This window comes from Salmo trutta, chromosome 34, assembly GCF_901001165.1.
Source record: "Salmo trutta chromosome 34, fSalTru1.1, whole genome shotgun sequence".
NCBI classification, from domain to species: Eukaryota; Metazoa; Chordata; class Actinopteri; order Salmoniformes; family Salmonidae; genus Salmo; species Salmo trutta.
Genome location: NC_042990.1, coordinates 34,125,582 through 34,152,252, shown reverse-complemented (window position 1 = coordinate 34,152,252; position 26,671 = coordinate 34,125,582). Strand labels below are relative to the sequence as shown.

The window sequence follows — 26,671 nt, the reverse complement described above, 5'->3', positions numbered from 1 at the left end:
TACCCACATTGTGTTGTCTGTCTGTGAAATGTAGGCTACAGTATCTACAGCCCTAACAATGTTTTGGTTGTTGTAGAGTTATTTTAAGTCTCCCCCTCTAAGGAACATCTTTCTAATGTGTTAAAATAGCTTTACAGTCTAACTTTTCTGTCTGCTGATGCCAAGTCTGTGGAAGCAGGGACAACTGTCTATTTTGGGCTTCCATCTTTTCTCTGACACACGTATGTGGACTAAAAATATCTCTGCGACCTGACTGTTTAAATTAGCATCTCAATACTGTACTCTGTCTGTAACCTTCACAGAACAGGACTGTACAGTACATTACAAGACTTCTCTTTCTCCCTCTTCCCCCTAACTCTCCCATCTCTCTCCCCCTCTCTCCTCCTCCTCTCTCTTTCTCTCTCTCTCAATTCAATTTCAATTCAAGTCCATTTAAGGGCTTTATTGGCATGGGAAACATATGTTAACATTGCCAAAGCAAGTGAAATAGATAATAAACCAAAGTGAAATTAACAGTACAAATTAACAGTAAACATAACATTGGCTCTCTCTCTCTGACTCTCTCTTTCGCTCTCTCTCTCTCTCCCTGATTCTCTTTCGCCTTCGCTCCCTTTCTCCCTCTCTCTCCATCTCTCTTTATCTCCCACTCTCTCTCTCTCTCTGTCTTATCTCTCTATCTCTCTCCCCCCTTTCTCTTCTCTTGCTCTCTCTCTCCTCTCCCTCCTCTAACTATTGTTTTTGTGTTTCTCTCCAGCGGGCCACTGTGGTATTCCGGAGACCATAGTGAACGGCCAGGTGATCGGGGAGAACTTTGGCTACAGAGAGACGGTAGTGTACCAGTGCATCCCAGGCTTCCGCCTCATCGGCTCCTCGGTGCGGATCTGCCTGCAGGACCACAACTGGTCTGGACAGCTGCCTTCCTGCGTGTGTGAGTAGTCTCGCTCTCTCTGACACACTCACATTTTTATTGACTTGGCCAAAGCTTTTGATACGGTAGACCATTCCATTCTTGTGGGCCGGCTAAGGAGCATTGGTGTCTCTGAGGGGTCTTCGGCCTGGTTTGCTAACTAACTCTCGCAAAGAGTGCAGTGTATAAAGTCAGAACATCTGCTGTCTCAGCCACTGCCTGTCACCAAGGGTGTACCCCAATGCTCGATCCTAGGCCCCACGCTCTTCTCAATTTACATCAACAACATAGCTCAGGCAGTAGGAAGCTCTCTCATCCATTTATATGCAGATACAGTCTTATACTCAGCTGGCCCGTCCCCAGATGTTGTGTTAAAAGCTCTACAACAAAGCTTTCTTAGTATCCAACAAGCTTTCTATGCCCTTAACCTTGTTCTGAACACCTCCAACACAAAGGTCATGTGATTTGGTAAGAAGAATGCCCCTCTCCCCACAGGTGTGATTACTACCTCTGAGGGTTTAGAGCTTGAGATACAAGTACTTGGGAGTATGACTAGAAGGTACACTGTCTTTCTCTTAGCACATATCAAAGCTGCAATCTAAAGTTAAATCTAGACGTGGTTTCCTCTGTCGTAATCGCTCCTCTTTCACCCCAGCTGCCAAACTGACCCTGATTTAGAGACATCATTTAATTGTCTTAAGTCTCTCTTTATGTGTTGTTGTGGTGTCTCTCTTGTCGTGATATTTTTATTTTACATTTTTAATCCCAGCTCCCATTCCCGTAGGAGGCCTTTTGCCTTCTAATAGGCCATCATTGTAAATAACAATTTGGAAACCATGTGTTTAATGTATTTGATATCATTCCAGTTATTCCACTCCAGCCATTACCACAAGCACGTCTTCCCCAATTAAGATGCCACCAAATTCCTGTGCTTGATTCATTTTTTGTGGTTCATGATTTTTCATAACACAGTTGAGGAAAAAAAAAAAAGTCTCTATATATTCTCCCACAAATGTAATGTTAAACAGAGTAGAGTCTTCTTCACACCTCTGCAAACACTTTTGGGTGAGCGTCAGCTCAGACACAGTTGACTAATAACACTGCTTTAGAATGCAAAGGGTAGAAGGGAGTCACCACGCTGCGTAATTATGCTGTCTCCAGGCTAACGAGTCGAGTAGCACTCCCGAGCTCCCCCTGCAGTTCACAAAGACCCTGACATATACAACGTTCTCTTCCTTCTCTCTGCGCTCACACACAAGGAGCCTTCCCTATTTGCCCGTTTTTACTGGAACTGAAAGGAACATGTAGAATGATGACGCAGCATGCACTTTTACAGACAGTTATTTGTCTTATTGTGTTTTATAGCGTTACTAATCTAGATGGAATGATGCAAGCGGTAGATGTCATAGAAGGTATTAGTCATATACGGTTGGTGGACAGACTGCTTGTGATAGTCTACAGTATCTTCAAATAGATACATCTTCCAAGTTTGCCTGAGGAAACTGCTCTTTCTCCGTTTAATGCAGCGAGGCAATAGTGGTGTGTGTGAAAGACAGGCAATGCAAATCCCCTGTTTCCTGCGATCTGGAGATAAACAGACAGAACGCAGCACCGCGGACCTGAAGGTGATCACTCTGGGTGACGTTTTCCCTAGGTACAGATCTAGGATCAGCTTCCCCTCCCAAATTTGTTAACCATTAGTGGGGAAAATGCTAAACTGACCCAAGATCAGTGTCTAGGGGCAACTTCACTCTATTCCGTGTCACCTTTACCACGTCACAGCCCTGGCACACCTTTACCACGTCACAGCGCTGGCACACCTTTACCACGTCACAGCGCTGGCACACCTTTACCACGTCACAGCGCTGGCACACCTTTACCACGTCACAGCGCTGGCACATCTTTACCACGTCACAGCCCTGGCACACCTTTACCACGTCACAGCGCTGGCACACCTTTACCACGTCACAGCGCTGGCACACCTTTACCACGTCACAGCGCTGGCACACCTTTACCACGTCACAGCCCTGGCACACCTTTACCACGTCACAGCCCTGGCACACCTTTACCACGTCACAGCGCTGGCACACCTTTACCACGTCACAGCGCTGGCACACCTTTACCACGTCACAGCCCTGGCACACCTTTACCACGTCACAGCGCTGGCACACCTTTACCACGTCACAGCCCTGGCACACCTTTACCACGTCACAGCGCTGGCACACCTTTACCACGTCACAGCGCTGGCACATCTTTACCACATCACAGCCCTGGCACACCTTTACCACGTCACAGCGCTGGCACACCTTTACCACGTCACAGCCCTGGCACACCTTTACCACGTCACAGCCCTGGCACACCTTTACCACGTCACAGCGCTGGCACACCTTTACCACGTCACAGCGCTGGCACACCTTTACCACGTCACAGCCCTGGCACACCTTTACCACGTCACAGCCCTGGCACACCTTTACCACGTCACAGCGCTGGCACACCTTTACCACGTCACAGCGCTGGCACACCTTTACCACGTCACAGCGCTGGCACACCTTTACCACATCACAGCGCTGGCACACCTTTACCACGTCACAGCGCTGGCACACCTTTACCACGTCACAGCGCTGGCACACCTTTACCACGTCACAGCCCTGGCACACCTTTACCACGTCACAGCTCTGGCACACCTTTACCACGTCACAGCGCTGGCACACCTTTACCACGTCACAGCCCTGGCACATGTCTAGGCTTTATTATTATTATTAATATTATTATTAATATTATTAACTATATGGTTAGAACAATATTTCTATATTCTGTTATCAAATTATAGTGTCTGAAACAATATGTTTCCTATAGGCTATAAGCAAACCGTTTGTTGTCTGATAACGTTGTCTCTCTGGCAGTAATCGTGGTGATGATGCCCAGTGTTTTTATAAAGACAATATGCTGTGTAAAGCTAGCAGCAATTTAAACAGAAATAGCTACTGGAGATATGAGCAGGCCAGGGCCGTTTAACTTTGTCTCCTACTGAAATGGTAGTGAACCGTATCTCCTCAACTGGCTCTCACAAAGACTAGGCCTCTGGCTCACTGATCAACCATGGAGCTAGGCCAACACTTCTTCATGGAAAATAGGATTTTATTTCACCCCTTGGGTGTGTGGGGGGATGGGGAGTGTATGTGTGTGTGTGTGTGTGTGTGTGTGTGTGTGTGTGTGTGTGTGTGTGTGTGTGTGCCTGTACCACCACATTCACGTGCATGTATTTGAGGTTGAGATCAGCTATTTTAATGTGCAATGATGTGGTTTTAAATTCTGGTTATAGACAGTGCTCAAATGAAGGGGAAATTGCTTCTTTGCAAAGAGAGACAAATTGCATCTGTAATTATGCAAATGCAGTTGTTTGTGAGAACATGGGAAAGAGAGGGAGGGGGGAGGGAGAGAGCGAGAGAGAGCGAGAAAGGGAGAGAGAGCAGCGGCGAATGGCAATGAGTAATGTGTGGACCCGCCAGGGTTGAGAAGGAGAAAAACAAGACTGAAGTGAGGAATCACTTTCTACAGACATTGAGACCTTCAGGTTCAGGTTCTCCCTCACAGGCTTAGTGGGACAGAGAACCCAGAAACGGACTGGCCATAATGCCAGTTTGGGCAAATGCCAGATACGCTGGTCCATCTTTAGCCCAGTGGGCCAGTCTAAAACCTCGGTGCAGACAAAGACAGATGTGGCTTGCTGCTTCAACTTCAATTTCAACTTTGACAGTGGTTATATCCTCCTTATCGTGTGATGCCTACAGCAGTGAAAAATATTAAAGCATAAACATTTATTTTCTCTGACGATTCACGTCACTAAAAGGCCACATGACTTTGAAAATGTAACATTATCAAGTTCATTAGAAAAAATGTTTTTTGACATTGTCTGCAGTAGGGTAGAGAAGAAGTGCCTGGAGTGGGATACAGGTCAGTAGTTAACTGTGGTGGACTAGCTGTGACTGAGGTGGCTGGAGGACAGAGGCCAGAGGAAAGGATTACTCTCAATTCCCCAAAATGGAGAAGAGGAGGTGGAAGTAATGCTCTATGTCTGCTCTGTGTCTGCTCTGTGTCTGCTCTGTGTCTGCTCTGTGTCTGCTCTGTGTCTGCTCTATGTCTGCTCTGTGTCTGCTCTGTGTCTGCTCTGTGTCTGCTCTGTGTCTGCTCTGTGTCTGCTCTGTGTCTGCTCTGTGTCTGCTCTGTGTCTGCTCTGTGTCTGCTCTGTGTCTGCTCTGTGTCTGCTCTGTGTCTGCTCTGTGTCTGCTCTGTGTCTGCTCTGTGTCAGCTCTGTGTCTGCTCTGTGTCTGCTGTGTGTCTGCTCTGTGTCTGCTCTGTGTCTGCTCTGTGTCTGCCTGTTTGTTCCTGCACATGTCAAAACATTAATTGAAAAAAAAGCACAGTGGGTCTGGGTTTTTTGCGTGGTGACACACATACACACAGATACTCACACCCCTGCTGTTACCTACACACTTTAAATATCAGCAGATTTCTAGGGCACATACACTTGGAGTTAGGGCCTTCACACCTTAACACTGACTTCCAGACCAGCACACAATCACTCACCCATTGGCTCAGGGACCCCGTTTGTGATATTAAATTCAACAGGGATCAAATCAAATTTAATTTGTTACATGCTTCGTAAACAACAGGTGTAGACTAACAGTGAAATGCTTACTTACAGGCCCTTCCCAACAATGCAGAGAGAAAGAAAACAGAGAAATAATACAAAAGTAAAACACGTAATAATAAATCCACAATGAGTAACGATAACTTGGCTACATACACGGGGTACCAGTACTGAGTCAATGTGCAGGGGTACGAGGTAATTGAGGTAGATATGTACATATACCTATGAATAAAGTGACTAGGCATCAGGGTAGACAATAAACAGTAGAAGCAGCGTGTACTGTATGTAATGACTTAAAAGAAGTTTGTGCAAAAAGGGTCAATGCAGATAGACCGGGTAGTTATTTGATGAACTATTTAGCTAACTATTTAGCAATCTTATGGCTTGGGGATAGAAGCTGTTCAGGGTCCTGTTGGTTCCAGACTTGGTGCATCGATATTGCTTGCCGTGCAGTAGTCTACCGCATGCTCTGGGTACGCGTCCTGGTAATCCGTCTGGCCCTGCGGTCTTGTGAATGTTAAAGGACGGTCTTACTCACATTGGCTAAGGAGAGCGTTATCAGCGATGTTCATCTGGAACAGCTGGTGCTCTCCTGCATGGTTCAGTGTTGCTTGCCTCGAAGCGAGCGTAGAAGGCATATAGCTCATATGGTAGGCACACGTCAGTGGGCAGCTCACGGCTGGTTTTCCCTTTGTAATCTGTGATACTTTGCATGCCCTGCTACATCCAACGAGCGTCAGAGCCAGCGTAGTAGGATTCGATCTTAGTCCTGTATTGACGCTTTGCTTTTTTGATGGCTCATCAGAGGGCGTTATTAATGAAGCTTGTGGCTGATGTGGTAAACTCCTCAACCAAGCTTTACAGTTGGCACTGTGCATTCGGGCAGGTAGCGTTCTCCTGGCGTTCGCCAAACCCAGATTCTTTCGTCGTCCTGCCAGATGGTGACGCGTGAGTCATCACACCGGAGAACGCATTTCCACTGCTCCAAATTCCAATGGAAGTGAGTGTGACACCACTCCAGCCGACGTTTATCATTGAGCATGGTGATCTTAGGCTTGTGTGCTGCTGCTCTGCCATGGAAACCCATTTCATGAAGTTCCCGACGAACAGTTATTGTGCTGACGTTGCTTCCAGAGGCAGTTTGGAACTCGATAGTGAGTGTTGCAACCGAGGACAGACGATTTTTACACGTTACGCGGTTCAGCACACGGCGGTCCTGTTCTGTGAGCTTGTGTCTTCTACCACGTCGTGGCTATGCCCTTGTTGCTCCTAGACATTTCCACTCCACAATAACAGCATTTACAGTTGACCGGGGCAGCTCTAGCAGGGCAGAAATATGACAAATTGATTTGTTGGAAAGGTGGCATCCTATGACGGTGCCACGTTGAAAGTCACTGAGCTCTTCAGTAAAGCCATTCTACTGCCAATATTTGTCTGTGGAGATTGCATGACAGTGTGCTCGATTTTATATACCTGTCAGCAACGGGTGTGACTGAAATAGCTAAATCCACTTTGAAGGGGTGTCCACATACATTTGTATATATAATGTATTTCAGTCTGTGCTAGCAAAACAGTTCCGAAACAGCTCCTCATAACTTGAGTAAGATTTTTTTTTAAAAGCATAAAAGGAGTTTTACAATGACTTCGGCAGTGGATGGCCGGACGAACCAAGTCTCGGGCTCTGGGACACCTTTTGGCATCAGAGAGAAAATGTTGCCGTTTTCAAACTAATTTCCTGCAATTCTACATATTTTGTCTTGGGGCAGATATATTTTTTGTTGTTGCGGCATAAAGCTAATATTCTACACATTTCGCCATGAGACGTAGAGATTTTTTTTATCACAGTGCATTTATGTATAACAAAAAACACACGTTTTTTTTTTCAATTTAACCTAATTGAACAAATTCTTATTTACAATGACGGCCTACCCCTGCCAACCCCGGATGACGATGGGCCAATTGTGCACCACCCTATGGGACTCCCAATCACAGCTGGATGTGATTCAGCCTGGATTTGAACCAGGGACTAGAGTGACACCTCTTGCATTGAGATGCAGTGCCTCAGACCCTGCGCCACTCGGGAGCCCATTATTTAGTTGAAAAATGTATCATTGGTGGAGTAATGTGGATACCAATATCCCTGTGAGCCTCCCAGGCTCATGTTGCCCAGGGTTAAGAACATAAATGGTAGATGAATAATATTACATTGTATTGTAGTACCATCTATACCAAGGATCATCAACTAGATTCAGCCACAGGATGATTTTATTGAGTGGATGGTCAGGGCGCCAGAACATAATTACAAATAATTTGTGGACCGCAAATTGACCGCAAGAAGCCCAAACAGATATATTTGACTAAAACTTAAAAATGTCAAACCTTGCTTACATTTGTATACGATCACATACAGGTACACTATGTCATTCCATTATGCGTGGGAATACTTTGGAACAGATTTACACAATGTAAATCACTTGGAGCTGATTTGCTGCTGTCCCTACTGGGCTGCCAGTTGGGAAACCTTGCTCTAAACTTATTCCATGAATCCCTTGGCCAAAATGTGTTAAATCTGTTGATGTTAGTAATATTGATATTTTTTTTAAATATGAAATGTAAAAAATGATATAATAATAATAATAATAAATCTTTTGAGATCTGGCTGTGGACCCCCTGCAGTACCATCCCAGTTTGAGGATACCTGGCCTAACACACTGACTTCCAGACCAGTACACAAACACTCACCCATACTTATCCCCTCTTACTCCATTTGCACACACTGTATATAGATTTTCTATTGTGTTATTGTCTGTACTTTTGTTTATCCTATGTGTAACTCTGTGTTGTTTTTTGTTGCACTGCTTTGCTTTATCTTGGCCAGGTCGCAGTTGTAATAAAGGTGGTTAAATAAAGGTGAAATAAAAATACATTTAAAAAACAATCTCTCTCTCTCCCTCTCCCTCCATCTTGTCTCTCTCCCTCACTGACTCAGTCTGGTCCATTATTTAATTTCATAAGTCCCAGACAGTCTCCCTCTCACTGATCCCACAAAGTCCCACAATGTCAGGCTTACAGTATCCCTCCTAGTATCATGTCCCCATGGCCCCTTATATTAGGCCCCAGAACCACCAGTTTCTCCCCTCCCAGGACCCATGCCTCCCAGGCGGACAGAGAAACGCCTCCCAGAGCTGGAGAGAGGATATATAATCAGTTACACAGTATGCTCAGCCATCACTTCTGCATCGCTCAGCAAATGCCTGCAATTGAGCACAACTAATGTGGTTTGCGCCATTGGCGTGAAAATGGCCGCCATCCATTGGATTAGCCATTCGGGTGAGCTGACAGATGGCCAATGAGTTTAGACCAGTGGGACCTGATGGAGAATGACACTCTTCAGGGCAGTGGTCTACGAAGCGGCAATACGACAGTCCTTCGCCATTAGTCCTCCTGAATATCAGTTTGAGAGGTGATTGAGACCATAGAAATAGAATGAGACACTCAAAATGGCCGCCAGTCCATCCATTGTATGGCATTATTGACTTGAACGGGGACGCCGCTTCTATTCATTGTAGTTCTGTAATTGAGACATTCTGTCTGAACTGTTGATAGTCTAGCCTCTAGCCTATTGATAACAAAGCCCGCAGCCATATCACAGTAAGTGAATGTGGGGCTGTGTTCAAGCTCCACTGGTTTATTTTTGGCTTAAATTCCCTGTTCAAGGTCCAGCTATGCTTTAAAAGCTCAATAGGTGTGTTTTTGCAGTGAACAAATGAGCACCCGGTGGATTATTACCTACACTGAACAAAAATATAAACTGAGGAGTATTTCTGTCTGTAATAAAGCCCTTTTGTGGGGAAAAACTCATTCTGATTGGCTGGGCCTGGCTCCCCAGTGGGTGGGGCTGGCTGCCAAGTGGGTGGGCCTATGCCTTTTAAGGCCCATCCATGGCTGCCCCCCTACCCAGTCGTGAAATCCATAGATTAGGGCCTCATTTATTTATTTTAATTGACTGATTTCCTTATATGAACTGTAACTCAGTAAAATCTTTTAAATTGTTGCATGTTGCGTTTATATTTTTGTTCTGTATAAGTCAAAAGTTAGCCTTATCTGTTATCAATTACATATGAATGTTACCCTTTTATACGGTACATCACATACAGTATGATTCAATATGGAATCTCAATGTCAATATCTCTCTCTCCCCCCAGCTATCAGCTGTGGGCACCCAGGAAGCCCCATCTACGGGCGGGCCATCGGTAACGGCTTCAACCTGAACGACGTGGTGAGCTTCTCCTGCAACATGGGCTATGTGATGGAGGGGCCCTCGAGGGCCCAGTGCCAGGCCACGCGCCAGTGGAGCCAGCCACCACCAACGTGTAAAGGTGGGGAAAAAAGTTAAGTCTTCTATTCACACGGAGTACGCTTGCTCGTTCCGCCTGACCACTGCAGTGCACTCTGGGTAAAATGGGGAGGAAGGAGGAGGGGGTCATCATGGCTTGTAGTGGGATTGTAACCAATCAGCATGATTGTGTAGGTTGAATGGGGACATTTGGTTGCTCTGTGTTTCTGTCTGTTATGTGGTTGTTGTGAGTTAGGGTCATAGGCTAGGACGGCCTTTTGAACGTCATTGGATATGATTGTGGTGGTCTCACAGGCTAGGACGCCGTCTTGAACGTCATTGGATATGATTGTGGTGGTCTCATAGGCTAGGACGGCCTCTTGAACGTCATTGGATATGATTGTGGTGGTATCATAGGCTAGGACGGCCTCTTGAACGTCATTGGATATGATTGTGGTGGTATCATAGGCTAAGACGGCCTCTTGAACGTCATTGGATATGATTGTGGTGGTATCATAGGCTAGAAAAGTAACACAATGTTAACTGATGTCCTGGAATAAAATAAAATACACATTTTAAGCACAGGCCATTGTCTCCTCTAGTTCATACTGCTTTGATAATGTTAGCAAAATATCAACAAGTGAAAATAATATGACATCATTAGAACTATGTCTTAATCAATTGACTTGATGGAGCTTGTGTAGAAGCTTTTAGCGATAAATTAGTTGCAAAAATAATATATATATATACACACAGAACCAGTCAAAAGTTTGGACACACCTACTCATTCAAGGGTTTTCCTTTATTTTTTACTATTTTCTACATTGTAGAATAATAGTGAAAATATCAAAACTATTAAATAACATATGGAATCATGTAGTAACCAAAAAGGTGTTAAACAAATCAAAATATATTTGAGATTTGAGATTCTTCAAAGTAGCCACCCTTTGCCTTGATGACAGCTTTGCACACTCTTGGCATTCTCTCAACCAGCTTCACCTGGAATGCTTTTCCAACAGTCTTGAAGGAGTTCCCACATATGCTGAGGTCTTGTTGGCTGCTTTTCCTTCACTCTGTTGTCAATAGTGTGAACCATGGATTGAGATCAATGGAAGATTATCACAGAAAGGCAGTTTCATGTCAGCATTTTGCCCTATATGAGTGACTGCAGAGGGTTAGGCGTGTCCTCCTAAGTGTTAGAATGAATGTATCCCTTACATGTTTCCGCCAAATAACACATGCTTGTCTATTTCCCCCTCCCTGTCTTCCTCTTCAGTGGTCAACTGCTCCGATCCTGGGATCCCAGCCAACTCCATCAGACAGAGTAAGATAGAACACGGCAACTTCACCTTTGGAACTGTGGTGTTCTACGATTGCAACCCAGGTTTCTACCTGTTCGGTTCTCCGGTTCTCACCTGTCAACCCACGGGACAGTGGGACAAGCCTCTACCTGAGTGTATCGGTGAGTCTGTTGTCACTGTATATGGTCAAAAGAGACTCAGCGATCTGCACACTGCTACTTATACTCATATGTGGTATATTGGAGAAGTTTTGACGGTTGAAAACATTGTCACCGATAAAGCACATTGGGAGCATACTGCTGATTGCAGTGTGCGGAGTCTCTTTTTACCATTCACTGAACTTATTTTGATATCCAGCACCTGCTCAAAAACATTGGTGGTATTTATCTACTGTCATCTGTTCCTATAATTTGTTGTCACTGTCTCACAGACTGTCTCTTTCCCAGAGAGAGACTGCCGACTTAGCAACTTGGCACTTGTGGCTAATTAGCATATTATTCCTTTAATTGAGGCTGAATGAGTTGCGTGACCCCCCGCAGCTTAAGATCAGTGTTCTAATTGAGGGACAGGTGGAACAGCGCTGTGGATATTACACTAATTAGGGATGCCAGGTTGGCAGCTGATCCTTCTGTTTTATGGTGTGTACCTGCAACATTCTCCTCTAAAACAAGTCGCACCAGGGACCTGCTGTACTGGCAACTTGGCATGTCTAAATGCTTGGCTTCAAGGCTGCCTACTGGCTGTCTCAGAGTTCTAAACACAACCTGGGCTTCCTACTGGTTGAGGGGCACGTAGTGTGCTCCAATCAGTTCTCTCCTTTGAAGTTTGAACCCAATCTCAACCTTATTGAACATGATGTGCCGCCTACTGTTTTATCTTAAACCTGACCATAAATGAGCTTTCTTTGTCCCTATCAGTTTGGTGTTCCTGTTGCCATGTGTTTTAAATGGGACAGAAGACCTTGGACAGGACTAATCATTGTGCTATTTTCTCCTCGATGCCTAGTTCCCTGTTTGATCCACCTCCTGCATCATTGACACCGTGTCCAAAATGTTCTTCTCATTTAGACACACCTCATCCTGTCCGTTGCTTCACCACGTTAACTTTTTATCGGCCAGGAGCTGACAAAAAGGGAGAAAGTTTAAAGTAAACTTGCTGATTGTAGCACATTGGAGGGTGAATATTTGAAGAAAGAAGTTGATAATTTACAACATTAAAAAGGAAATTGAGAATTATTACAAAGGGTGAGGATGGTACCATCTACTTTGGATCGTTACCATTTTGTACTTAAGTGCTAATACTGTATTTGGATCATGGTGGAGCTAGTACACTGGTCTTATTCTATGAGCAGGGGTACAGTAGGGGGTACAGTACATTTTGGACGGTACCTGGACCCAGATCAAATCAAGTCCTGGTCTATAAAGCACTTTTAATCTGTGTCTGGGAAATGTAGCCCATAGGTTGTATTATCTGAATTAGTTTTGAAAGCAGTAAAGTAGTTTGTATGATACAGTATCCTCCCTCATCGAGACGTAGGCCAGAACAGTGTTTACTTTACTGCTAATATACTGGACAGGCTACATCCCAAATGCCACTCTATTCCCTATGGGGCCTGGCCAAAAGTGGTGAATATGTTGCCATTTGGGATGCAGCCATAGTGTGTGGCCTCAATCCTGTAGAGACAACACCTTCCACTACGTTAGACCTGTCAGTACTCTGAACTGACGGCATCCATTGTGTGTGTCTCTCTCCTCCAGTGGTGGACTGTGGTCACCCTGGGTGCCCTCCCAACGGCCAACTGAGCGGGGACAAGTTCACCTTCGGCTCCACGGTTCGCTACACCTGCACAGGGGGGCGGCAGCTGAAGGGCGAGTCGGCACGCACCTGCCAGCTTAATGGCCACTGGAGCGTACCCATGCCTTTCTGCTCAGGTGATTTAGGGGGGTTTGTGAGTGTGTGGGGGGGTGTGGGGTCCTGTGAGGTTGGGTGGTTAGGGGGGTTTGTGAGTGGGTGCGGTTGTGTGGGGTTCTGTGAGGTTGGGTGGTTAGGGGGGGGGGGGGTTGTGAGTGGGTGCGGTTGTGTGGGGTTCTGTGAGGTTGGGTGGTTAGGGGGTGGTTTGTGAGTGGGTGCGGTTGTGTGGGGTTCTGTGAGGTTGGGTGGTTAGGGGGGGGTTTGTGAGTGGGTGCGGTTTTGTGGGGTTCTGTGAGGTTGGGTGGTTAGGGGGGGGGTTTGTGAGTGGGTGCGGTTGTGTGGGGTTCTGTGAGGTTGGGTGGTTAGGGGGGGGTTTGTGAGTGGGTGCGGTTGTGTATGCGTTGGGGCTCAGGTTGCCCTGAGGGTAACAAATGGCTAAGTCATCTGCAACGTTACATTATGATCTATAGGAAGGTTGTCATGGTGACCAAGCTCAGATGTTCAAATCTATATTCATCAGCTTTTGGTCTTACTTTTGCTCACTGCAAGAGCTAAAAACAGACAGAGACAAATAGAGAGAAGGTCATATCGAGGACTTTTAGATATACCTCCAAAATAGAGAACTAGCTGCTAATAGCGGAGGGGGATTTAAAAGCGGTGGTGGAGCAACACGTTGGTTCCAGCAGAACAGAAGAAACGAGGCATCGACTAACGTGTGGGCAGGAGGGTTCACCATCTTCACTCTAGCGTGGGCGCTGTACCTGGGCATTGACGTTACGGCTACAATACATCACAACTCCCCTGTCTTCACAGTCGTCTCTCTCTCTCTGTCTCTCTGTCTCTCTCTCTCTCTGTCTCTCTCTCTCTCTTTTACTCTTTCTCCTGCTCTCTCTCTCTTTTACTCTCTCCCTCTCTCTCTCTTGTTTACTCTTTCTCCCGCTCTCTCATTCTTTTACTCTTTGTTCCTCTCTCTCTTTTACTCTTTCACTCTTTCTGTCTCTTTCTGTCTCTCTGTCTCTCTCTCTGTCTCACTCTCTGTCTCTCTCTCTGTCTCTCTCTCTGTCTCTCTCGTTGTCTCTCTCTCTCTCATACGCACACAGACTTAGTTACTGTGCCTTCCTTACTTCCTTCCTTCATTCCTGAATTACTTCCTTCTGCCCAAAATAAAGCTTTTTTCTCCTTCCTCTTCTTCTTCCCTGTCTTCCACTCAATATGTAAAGTGCACAATGTGGATTGGATGGAAATCGTTATATGGCTACATTTAAGTAAATATGACAAAGACCCCGTCGAGGATGATGGGAAAATACATTTGTGGCTGAAGTAATTTTTTTCAGCCGGAGAAGGATGTCATTCTCTGGATAATTAGGGCCTCTGTATTCCCTCTCTTGCAGAAGTTGGGGCCTGCATCCCAAATTAAACCCTATTCCCTGTATAGAGCACTACTTTGAACCAAAACATTGGGCTCTGGTCAAAAGTAGTGCAGTATATAGGGAATAGGGTGCCATTTTGAATGCAGTTGGGACAATAAGTCCCAGTAATGGAACTACTCTGTTGGTGGTTGGTGCTTAGTGTTTGCTGTTCCTCTTTATTGCTTATCTACTTTTCACTACGGCAGACTGAAGAGGAATCCTCTCACCCTCATCTCTCTCTCAATCTATAGAGAGAGAAACAGGTACTCACCTTTAATACAGAAGATGGTGTTTGAATCTGAAAGAGTTTTAATTGGACATCACAAAAAGTGCAAATTACTGGCACAAGATTTATCCCTGTAGTACATATCTTCCCTTCATAGTTTTCTTTAGTTAAAGACTTGTGGCGCTTGTATACACCCTCCCTCGCCCTGTTACAGACTGTCTGTAGTTTAAAGACTTGTGGCGCTTGTATACACCCTCCCTCACCCTGTTACAGACTGTCTGTAGTTTAAAGACTTGTGGCGCTTGTATACACCCTCCCTCACCCTGTTACAGACTGTCTGTAGTTTAAAGACTTGTGGCGCTTGTATACACCCTCCCTCACCCTGTTACAGACTGTCTGTAGTTTAAAGACTTGTGGCGCTTGTATACACCCTCCCTCACCCTGTTACAGACTGTCTGTAGTTTAAAGACTTGTGGCGCTTGTATACACCCTCCCTCACCCTGTTACAGACTGTCTGTAGTTTAAAGACTTGTGGCGCTTGTATACACCCTCCCTCACCCTGTTACAGACTGTCTGTAGTTTAAAGACTTGTGGCGCTTGTATACACCCTCCCTCACCCTGTTACAGACTGTCTGTAGTTTAAAGACTTTAGCAATGGGTACACCTCCACTGCCTCACCCTGTTAGTGAGTCCTACCTGTCCTTTAACCCATCCTTCCATGGCCTGTCAGTGAGTCCTACCTGTCCTTTAACCCATCCTGCCATGGCCTGTCAGTGAGTCCTACCTGTCCTTTAACCCATCCTGCCATGGCCTGTCAGTGGGCCCTACCTGTCCTTTAACCCATCCTGCCATGGCCTGTCAGTGGGTCCTACCTGTCCTTTAACCCATCCTGCCATGGCCTGTCAGTGAGTCCTACCTGTCCTTTAACCCACCCTGCCATGGCCTGTCAGTGAGTCCTACCTGTCCTTTAAACCCACCCTGCCATGGCCTGTCAGTGGGTCCTATCTGTCCTTTAACCCACCCTAACATGGCCTTTCAGTGAGTCCTACCTGTCCTTTAACCCATCCTGCCATGGCCTGTCATTGGGTCCTATCTGTCCTTTAACCCATCCTGCCATGGCCTGTCAGTGAGTCCTACCTGTCCTTTAACCCATCCTAACATGGCCTGTCAGTGGGTCCAATCTGTTCTTTAACCCATCCTGCCATGGCCTGTCAGTGGGCCTTACCTGTCCTTTAACCCATCCTGCCATGGCCTGTCAGTGGGCCCTACCTGTCCTTTAACCCATCCTGCCATGGCCTGTCAGTGAGTCCTACCTGTCCTTTAACCCACCCTGCCATGGCCTGTCAGTGAGTCCTACCTGTCCTTTAACCCACCCTGCCATGGCCTGTCAGTGGGTCCTATCTGTCCTTTAACCCACCCTAACATGGCCTTTCAGTGAGTCCTACCTGTCCTTTAACCCATCCTGCCATGGCCTGTCATTGGGTCCTATCTGTCCTTTAACCCATCCTGCCATGGCCTGTCAGTGAGTCCTACCTGTCCTTTAACCCATCCTAACATGGCCTGTCAGTGGGTCCAATCTGTTCTTTAACCCATCCTGCCATGGCCTGTCAGTGGGCCTTACCTGTCCTTTAACCCATCCTGCCATGGCCTGTCAGTGGGCCCTACCTGTCCTTTAAACCCATCCTAACATGGCCTGTCAGTGGGTCCAATCTGTCCTTTAACCCACCCTAACATGGCCTGTCAGTGGGCCCTACCTTTCCTTTAACCCACCCAGCCATAGCCTGTCAGTGGGCCCTACCTGTCCTTTAACCCATCCTGCCATGGCCTGTCAGTGGGCCCTACCTGTCCTTTAACCCATCCTAACATGGCCTGTCAGTGGGTCCAATCTGTCCTTTAACCCACCCTAACATGGCCTGTCATTGGGCCCTACCTTTCCTTTAACCCACCCTGCCATAGCCTGTCAGTGGGTCCTATCTGCTCTTTAATAACCCATCCTGCCATAGCCTGTCAGTGGGTCCTATCTGTCCATAGCCTGTCAGTGGGTCCTATCTGTCCTTTAATAACCCATCCTGCCATGGCCTGTCAGTGGGTCCTATCTGTTCTGATCATAGTGTGAAGAGTTCAGCAACATGATAACCACCCCGCCTAATCCTAATGTTTATTCAACATCCATTGGGATCGAATTAACATATTTTTGTTTACAGTGTGTTATTGAGTAGTGTGAAAAGTCTGGCAGTGTGTAAAGTGGGCCTAAAGCTGACTATGCTGCTGAGAGATATGAGAACTCAAGCTGACAATCTCACCTCTTCTACCAGAGTTATGTGAATGCAGAGAGAGAGAGAGAGAGAGAGAGAGAGAGAGAGAGAGAGAGAGAGAGAGAGAGAGAGAGAGAGAGAGAGAGAGAGAGAGAGAGAGAGAGAGAGAGAGAGAGAGAGAGAGAGAGAGAGAGAGAGAGAGAGAGAGAGAGAGAGAGAGAGAGAGAGAGAGAGAGAGAGGCTCGCAGAGGAGACGCGAGAGAGAGAGAGGGGCTCGCAGAGGAGACCCGAGAGAGGGACTCCCGCAGAGGAGACGCGAGAGAGGGACTCCCGCAGAGGAGACGCGAGAGAGAGATTTGTGGTGAAGAGGGGAGAGTAGGAAGAAAAAATAACTAACAGGTACAAACTAGAGCCGATTTATTTGTACTTCTCCCTCTCTCAACAGCTCCCTCTCTCAACAGCTCTGTAAATCATGGTTAATGCTTTTAGGATCCATTCCAGAAAACAATTCTGTGGCGATAAAGTATACAATGTATCTTCATTTAGTTTTTGTGAGTGTCTCTCTGGGGAAACGTACTATCAAATCAATTGAAATAAAAACATGTGTAAAGCACTTCATAAAGTATCAACATGACAGGACGTTATGACAGTCTAATAATACAGTCATAATACTAATGGATTACATAATACAGTGTCATTAGCCTATTTCGCTACAATTATTAGTATTATCTGCCATGTGCTGATGACTTGAGTTTTGCATGTGTTAAGTCTTCTAATTAGGCTAAATTACGTGTCTGTCTGTGTTTGGGGGTTTCTCTGTTTTGGGCGCAACCCGTTTTCCACACAGATGATACTTGCTAATTACTTGGGGTGTCGGTGTGCGTTCTTTCTCACTATCTCTCAGTTGCCGGTCTCTCTATGCTTCCTCCACTTGTCTCATCTTGCCGGTACGCCTGCACTACTGCAGACTTACTGATGCACAAAGAGCACCTTCACACACACACATATAGACTCACCTGCTCTAGGTCTCTATTAAACCTTCATTAACTGTCCGTGACCAATAAAAGAGCTCCTCCCCAAACCCCTCTGTACAGTGTATGGTGCCTGTTCTCTTCTGAGAGCGCTGACCCAGAAAGAGACAGCCAGGGAGAGAGAAATAGAAAGCCATGAGTTTCAGATGGGAGTATTGCTCTCTCTCTCTCTCCCTCTCTCTGTCTCTTTCTCGCTCTCTGTCTCTCAATCTCTCTCTCTCTCCCTTTCTCTCTCTCTCGCTATCTCTCTGCCTCTCTCTCTCTCTCTCTCTCTCTCTCTCTCTCTCTCTCTCCCTCTCTCCCTCTCCCTCTCTCTCTCTTCCTCTCTCCTTCTCTCTTTATCTTATACTGTCTCTCTCTGTCTTTCTCTCTCGCTATTGCTCTCTCTCTCCTCTCTCGCTCTCTTTCTGTCTCTCTCTCTCTTTCTCCCTCTTTCTGTCTCGCTCTCTCTCTGTCTCTCTCTTTTTCTCTCACATTCTATTGTTCACTTCCCTGAAGCATTAGTATATCCCTGCCTTCCAGTGAGCTGCAGGATTCTAAGCCCCAGCAACAGAAGCCTTCTTTAGGGAAAAGCTGTAGATCAAGTGAGGACGTGTGTGTGTGTTGTGTGTGTGTGTGTGTGTGGTGTGTGTGTGTGTGTGTGTGTGTGTGTGTGTGTGTGTGTGGTGTGTGTGTGTGTGGGTGTGTGTGTGTGTGTGTGTGTGTGCGCGCGTACGTGTGTGTGTGTTGTACAGTACAGTAAATGCTAGGCCCTAACCATGAACCATTATACTGTTAGATCAGTTTTCCTCCACCCTCCGCTTCCATAGTTTTTGATGTAACTTCCCTCCTGGGCCAGTGTACCTCCCAGGGTAAACTGATGTAACTTCCCTCCTGGGCCAGGGTACCTCCCAGGGTAAACTGATGTAACTTCCCTCCTGGGCCAGGGTACCTCCCAGGGTAAACTGATGTAACTGCCCTCCTGGGCCAGGGTACCTCCCAGGGTAAACTGATGTAACTGCCCCTCCTGGCCAGGGTACCTCCCAGGGTAAACTGATGTAACTGCCCTCCTGGGCCAGGGTACCTCCCAGGGTAAACTGATGTAACTTCCCTCCTGGGCCAGGGTACCTCCCAGGGTAAACTGATGTAACTTCCCTCCTGGGCCAGTGTATCTCCCAGGGTAAACTGATGTAACTACCCTCCTGGGCCAGGGTACCTCCCAGGGTAAACTGATGTAACTGCCCTCCTGGGCCAGGGTACCTCCCAGGGTAAACTGATGTAACTGCCCTCCTGGGCCAGGGTACCTCCCAGGGTAAACTGATGTAACTGCCCTCCTGGGCCAGTGTACCTCCCAGGGTAAACTGATGTAACTGCCCTCCTGGGCCAGGGTACCTCCCAGGGTAAACTGATGTAACTGACCTCCTGGGCCAGGGTATCTCCCAGGGTTTACTGATGTAACTTCCCTCCAGGGCCAGTGTATCTCCCAGGGTAAACTGATGTAACTTCCCTCCAGGGCCAGGGTATCTCCCAGGGTAAACTGATGTAACTGCCCTCCTGGGCCAGGGTATCTCCCAGGGTAAACTGATGTAACTGCCCTCCTGGGCCAGGGTATCTCCCAGGGTAAACTGATGTAACTTCCCTCCAGGACCAGGGTATCTCCCAGGGTAAACTGATGTAACTGCCCCCCTGGGCCAGGGTACCTCCCAGGGTAAACTGATGTAACTGCCCCCCTGGGCCAGGGTACCTCCCAGGGTAAACTGATGTAACTGCCCTCCTGGGCCAGGGTACCTCCCAGGGTAAACTGATGTAACTGCCCTCCTGGGCCAGGGTACCTCCCAGGGTAAGGAGTAAGTCAGATGGGAGTATTGTTCTACCCCCCCACCATCACAACAGCCAGGTTGCTGAAGATCCACTTTGAAGTCTGTCTAGGTACTCAGGACATCAGGAGATGCCTTCCAAACCGGCCACTAGGGGAAGCAATGAGTGCTATTACCATCAAGTAGGCTTGTGTTTTGCAAAGGGTGTAAACCACGAGCTCTGGCTCCGACGGGTGTTCAATCCCAGTGACAGGAACTCATTTATTATTGTTTTGTTTCCACCCTATCCCAAACCTTAACCATTAACTTAAACACTAGCTTAACCATTCACTTAACCATTAACTTAACCACTAGCTTAACCATTCACCTAACCATTGACTTAACCACTAGCTTAACCCCTAACTTAACCATTCGGAGGCACCGGCGATAGCAGCAGTGCAACCCAAGCTGTCCAAAACACTTTGTTTGTTGAAACGTGGATAAACCATAATGTGGTCAAACGTGGTCACAAGACCATATCCCTCCTCCTAACCAGTGGATAATGGATAAACCGGCAGCAGACCGGTTGCAGGGTGACAGCAAGGCAGCAGACCGGTTGCAGGGTGACAGCAAGGCAGCAGACCGGTTGCAGGGTGACAGCAAGGCAGCAGACCGGTTGCAGGGTGACAGCAAGGCAGCAGACTGGTTGCAGGGTGACAGCAAGGCAGCAGACCGGTTGCAGGGTGACAGCAAGGCAACAGACCGGTTGCAGGGTGACAGCAAGGCAGCAGACCGGTTGCAGGGTGACAGCAAGGCAACAGACCGGTTGCAGGGTGACAGCAAGGCAACAGACCGGTTGCAGGGTGACAACAAGGCAGCAGACCGGTTGCAGGGTGACAGCAAGGCAACAGACCGGTTGCAGGGTGACAGCAAGGCAACAGACCGGTTGCAGGGTGACAGCAAGGCAACAGACCGGTTGCAGGGTGACAGCAAGGCAACAGACCGGTTGCAGGGTGACAGCAAGGCAGCAGACCGGTTGCAGGGTGACAGCAAGGCAGCAGACCGGTTGCAGGGTGACAGCAAGGCAACAGACCGGTTGTAGGGTGACAGCAAGGCAGCAGACCGGTTGTAGGGTGACAGCAAGGCAGCAGACCGGTTGCAGGGTGACAGCAAGGCAGCAGACCGGTTGCAGGGTGACAGCACAGACCGGTTGTAGGGTGACAGCAAGGCAGCAGACTGGTTGCAGGGTGACAGCAAGGCAGCAGACCGGTTGCAGGGTGACAGCACAGACCGGTTGCAGGGTGACAGCAAGGCAACAGACCGGTTGCAGGGTGACAGCACAGACCCCTGTCAATTAGCTAGACCCCCTGTCCATTAGCTAGACCCCCTGTCCATTAACTAGATCCCCTGTCCATTAGCTAGACCCCCTGTCCATTAGCTAGACCCCCTGTCCATTAACTAGACCCCCGTCCATTAACTAGATCCCCTGTCCATTAGCTAGACCCCCTGTCCATTAGCTAGACCCCCTGTCCATTAACTAGACCCCCTGTCCATTAACTAGACCCCCTGTCAATTAGCTAGACCCCCTGTCCATTAGCTAGACCCCCTGTCCATTAACTAGATCCCCTGTCCATTAGCTAGACCCCCTGTCCATTAGCTAGACCCCCATCCATTAACTAGAGCCCCTGTCCATTAACTAGACCCCCTGTCCATTAGCAAGACCCCCTGTCCATTAGCTAGACCCCCTGTCCGTTAACTAGACCCCCTGTCCATTAACTAGACCCCCTGTCCATTAGCTAGACCCCTGTCCATTAACTAGACCCCCTGTCCATTAGTTAGACCCCTGTCCATTAACTAGACCCCCTGTCCATTAGCTAGACCCCCTGTCCATTAGCAAGACCCCCTGTCCACTAACTAGACCCCCTGTCCATTAGCAAGATCCCCTGTCAATTAGCTAGACCCCCTGTCAATTAACTAGACCCCCTGTCCAATAGTGACTGAGTCAGTGAGCATGCTACCTGGTGCTCTAGTAGTGTTGGATTGGCACTCCAGGTTAATACTTGTACTTCCTGTGTCTCCAATTAGTCGGGGGTGCTGAAGCGTTGGCTGGACGCAGGGCTCTAGGGCTCAGGGCCTGTGTTGGGGAGGGGTTTTGAGCCGTCTGGTACCCATGAAACGTTGGTGATGAGATATCATGTGGCGGGAAGGGGACGTGGTACAGGCTCTGTCTTTTCCCCTGTTGCCTGGCCAAGCTTTCTTTAGCATGAAGAACATGGTTATTTGAAAGACCAGTTAGCATTCTAGAGAGCATTTCATTCCCCTGTACCGGCGAGCGTAGAGTTACAGTTTCTTATGAAGAGACTACAGAACAAGTGCTCTGTTTGAGACTAGCGATCACTCAGGCAGTTCTGTGACGAACACAAAGTCACAGGCACATTTGAGACAGACGCCCTTTGTGACAAAACACCAGGGAGATTTCTTTTGACCTCCCTCTGTTCTCCATTCTCCGTTCCCCAGTGTGTCCATGTCCATACTCTGTGTGAGACATGTGAGGTAGGGGGGACGGGAGGGGGAGGGGAGTGGCTGAGGGCCTGTTGTGTTTGTGGTGACTTAGTGGCTCTCCGCTAGCTGTCTAGAGATTTGGCTCTGTATCACAGTGTGTGACAGCCAGCCCTCTCCTCCTCCCTCCATTTCTTTCCATCTCTCTCTCTCTCTCTCTCTCTCTCTCTCTCTCTCTCTCTCTCTCCCCTCTCTCTCCCTCTCTCTCCCCTCTCTTTCTCCCATCTTCTTCTCTCTCACCTCTCCCCCTCTCTCCCTCTTTCCCTCTCTCTCTCTCCCTCCCCTCTTCCTCTCTCTCTCTCCTCTCTCTCTCCTCTCTCTCTCTCCCCCCCTCTCTCTCCCCTCTCTTTCTCCCATCTTCTTCTCTCTCACCTCTCCCCCTCTATCCCTCTTTCCCTCTCTCTCCCCCCCCTCTCTTCCCTCTCCCTCTCTCTCCCTTCTCTCTCTCTCTCTCCCCCCTCTCCCTCTCTCTCCTCTCTCTCCCTCTCTCTCCCCTCTATTTCTCCCCTCTTCTTCTCTCTCACCTCTCCCCTTCTCCCTCTCTCTCCCTCTTTCCCTCTCTTCCCTCTCCCTCTCTCCCCTCTCTCTCTCTCCCTCCCCTCTTCCTCTCTCCCTCTCCCCTCTTCCTCCCCCCTCTTCCTCTCTCTCTCTCTCTCTCCTCTCTTCCTCTCTCTCTCCCCCCTCTCTTCCCTCTCCCTCTCTCTCTCCTCTCTTCCTCTCTCTCTCCCCCCTCTCTTCCCTCTCCCTCTCTCTCTCCCCTCTCCCCCTCTCTGTCTGGTGGCATGTTGTGTGTCAGCGCTGCCTCTTCAGATGACAGCTAATAAAGCACCAGCCTAACTTGGTCAGCACATTTTCCCTGACAGAGCACACTCCTGGGAACCTGAACCCCCCACACCGGGGGGGATGCTCGCTGCCAGGAGGATAATAGAGGAGGTGGAACATGGGACACATGCATCTGCTCAGCAGCCACACACACACACACACACAAAAGTTTTACTCATAAATAAAGTCACACACACACGTCCACACATACTCATGCACACTTGGCACACACATACATACACAAACACTTGGCAGTTGGCACACAAACAGACACACACACCTTACCTGGAAGCCACCACTCACTGTCATCTGGTATCATATCTGTGGGCTGTGTTCTGCTTACTAAAGAAGGCTGTAACAGTAGCATGTGTCTCCAGCAGGCTGTACCTTAGGAAGTGTACACTATTTGTGACCCCCTATTGTCCTACTACAATATGTGATTGTGACACAATATATGTGATTGTGTGTGTGTGGGGGTGGGGGGGTGGGGGAGGGGGTGCATCCTGTAATCTGCCCTGTGTGTTCTAAGAGTCATACTCAGTAGGACCCACTGAGGAACATTTATAACCAAGACACTCAAGGCCCTTTCAACTGCAGCTTTACCCATATGACGGCAACGTTCATGTTCATACTGTACATGTCTGTAGGGACTTGCACTTTATATGCTAGGTATGGAGCTAGGTGATACAGAACAATGTCCACTCAAATGCAGCTTACCCACATGACTTAGGTTTCTCCAAGCTCTGATGCTGCTGATGGTCATTAGTAGCTTACCAAACGTGCTAACTGCCTGGTACTCAGCACTCTATTGTCCCTCTAATCACTCTGACATTAATGCAAATGTATTGGAAAATCTAATCAAACACTTCAGGAGAGCCCATGACCTCATGTTGTGCAACATTTATGATGGCCTCTACTAAAAAGAAGAGGTGTTCCCATCAGCTTTCTATAGACTAGGACTACTATATTTATTTTTCAACTTTCCTAATATTAAGCACATTGCTATCTTTACAACAGGAGTATAGCCTACCTGGCTATATGGGAAAAGCGACCTCCATTCGCTATTTAAGTGTACAGATGAACTGTATTTTCTTCCTCTGCCCCTGTTTTGAGACCGGTGCATGATAATGGTCCATTGTAAATCAAAACAAATTTCACACATATTATTTAGTATATGTAAAGACAAGATTAAATAATGAATAATCTGATGGGTGACAATATTAGCCTATCAGTTGTGAATTTTATATTATCACTTGTGAATGATGCCCAGAATAAGGCAAGAAACAAAGCCTTTTTTGCAGCTTTTTTTAATCATCATCACACACCTCATGTTGCCTATCCCATAGGCCTATATGTTTTGATAAGGTTTGAATCACAACTAAAGTGGCCAAATAACTTCTTAAAGTGAAGCACATTAATCTGCTTTACAAGGGGTGGAGAGCCTAACTGGCATACATAAGCAGCGTGTCAGTTTCATGTTTGGGGAAGATCACTTTCTCCATAAAAATGCACCTTTATAATAAAAGCATCACACAAATAATCACACTTGCGGTCACTTTTGATTAAGTGTTTCCCGCTAATGGAACATTGGTTCTTATAGCCTACTGCAGCGTTTCTTAAAGTATGGGTCTTGGGTCGCGGACCTGTTAATGGTGGGTCGCGAAGTAAATGTACAATTATTTCATTCATTCCTGGAATTGATTTGGCCAAGTGCAACTGCACTCTCGGTTCAGTGCGCTCTCTGCTTATCAGCGGTCTCTGCTCAGTTTGGCAGCAGCGCGAGAGGGAGAGGTAGAGGGAGATGCCCGTGTGCTTCACTGTTTACCGGATCTTTTTTCTGCAGTTTTCTTGAAGATCACTCCGCGACCCACACGCTGCAGCGCTGTCGTTCAAGCCACTGACTTGTTATTCCCACTCGCCATCACTCACCGCAGTCATGGAATGGACTCATGCTAGCCACAAGTTCTGACTGGTCTCAAACATAATGAAACGCAAATGCAGTGATTTATTTTTGTCTCTTTCATACAAAGTTTGAGAAATAACGAGGAGCGCCCACAATGTGTTTTGTGTGGGGAAGTGCTTAGTAATGAGTCTCTCAAAACAAACGAATTAATAAAACGACACATCCTGACCAAACATCCAGGCACAATATGACGGTAAACACAGGGAGATCTTTCAGGACAGGGAAGAATGCTTCAGAAAACAGTGCTTCGAAGTGGAAAAGTAAGTCAACTAGCAAGGCATTGTTGTCACTTTATAACAGGTGACGATAAGCAGAAATAAGGTAGTACTATTTCTCGTAGTAGATGTGAGTTTCTCTTTCAAACAATCCCGATAGCTAACGTTAGCCAAAGCAAGCTAACTTGCTACTGATAGCGCAACCCTAAGAAACAGTTCAGATGAAGATGAAAAGTGATCAGGCCTACTGTACATTTTACTGTAGAAATGATCAGGCCTACTGTACATTTTACTGTAAAAATGATTGTTGAAAACAAGTCTAGGTTGGAACTGTAGCTGTTACAAGTTAAAAAAAATATTCTGAACTGGAATAAACTGATTGAAGCAAGATGCTTTTTGAGACAAACACTCACAGTTCTGGGTTGCTCATCAACAGCAGGAAGCGGTCTCCTGCCTGACTGAGAAAGCAGTAGATGTTCAGATCCAGTTTGGCACTACTTACCTACTATGCAAGTCAGGGTTCTCAAGTATAGAAACAGTGTCAATACTGAGCATGACCTCAGTGTTGTACTGTCAAAAACTGAGCCCAGAATAGACATGCTTGTTGAGAATTAAATTATTTATTGTATTTTAACAGAAACAGTTCCAACCTAGACAGGTATGTAAGAGCGTTTTTAATGCGGGAAAATAAACATGAAAATATATTTATGGGTATTTCCATGTTATTTGTTTTTGTCTATATTGCATTTTTTTAGGCATAAGGGCAATGAAATGTACCAATATTTACGTATAGTTGCATATTTTCCTGAGCTTGGGTCCCAGGAAAACACAGAATTTCTCATTTGGGTCCTAGGCTGAAAAAGTTTAAGAATCCCTGGCCTACTGCCATGTGCACATTGCTGCTCTTATAATGTGAAGAAATAGCCTAATAGTTTATCAACATTTTAAGCTAAACGTTCTGATCTGTTGCATCAGCCACAATGCACAAAACAATTTTTTTGATGCTAGTGGTTGTATTAATTTGGGATCTATCCCTGTCCCAGACTATGTTTGGAATACTTATTTCTCGCACAGAATAGAATAGGTTGACTTTTGTACTATGGGGGATAGTAGATTGACATAGGCTAGTGCTTTTGCTGTTCGTTGGGCGTACTCATCTTGTTGGCTGACGAAAAGTAAATGTGGATAGTTCATCCTATATCTTCAATATGCACCTCGGAATTGGATAAGGACACACGCAGTTGCGTCCCAGATGTGTCTGTCTTCACTTGTAGCCTGTGAGAAAGACGCAATCACATGATGGATAGCCA

The 26,671-nt window shown here is 46.9% G+C and overlaps 1 protein-coding gene across 1 annotated transcript in view; it reads left to right on the top strand.

The window, feature by feature from the left end:
* LOC115174068 (CUB and sushi domain-containing protein 3) overlaps nt 1–26,671 on the top strand; it is a gene marked incomplete in the record, with an annotated part of 716,433 nt that overhangs the window by 621,027 nt on the left and 68,735 nt on the right. Inside the window, 4 exon segments of the mRNA XM_029732731.1 lie at nt 755–928; nt 9,764–9,937; nt 11,171–11,356; nt 12,953–13,126. Coding sequence (XP_029588591.1) covers nt 755–928; nt 9,764–9,937; nt 11,171–11,356; nt 12,953–13,126 — 708 coding nt within the window.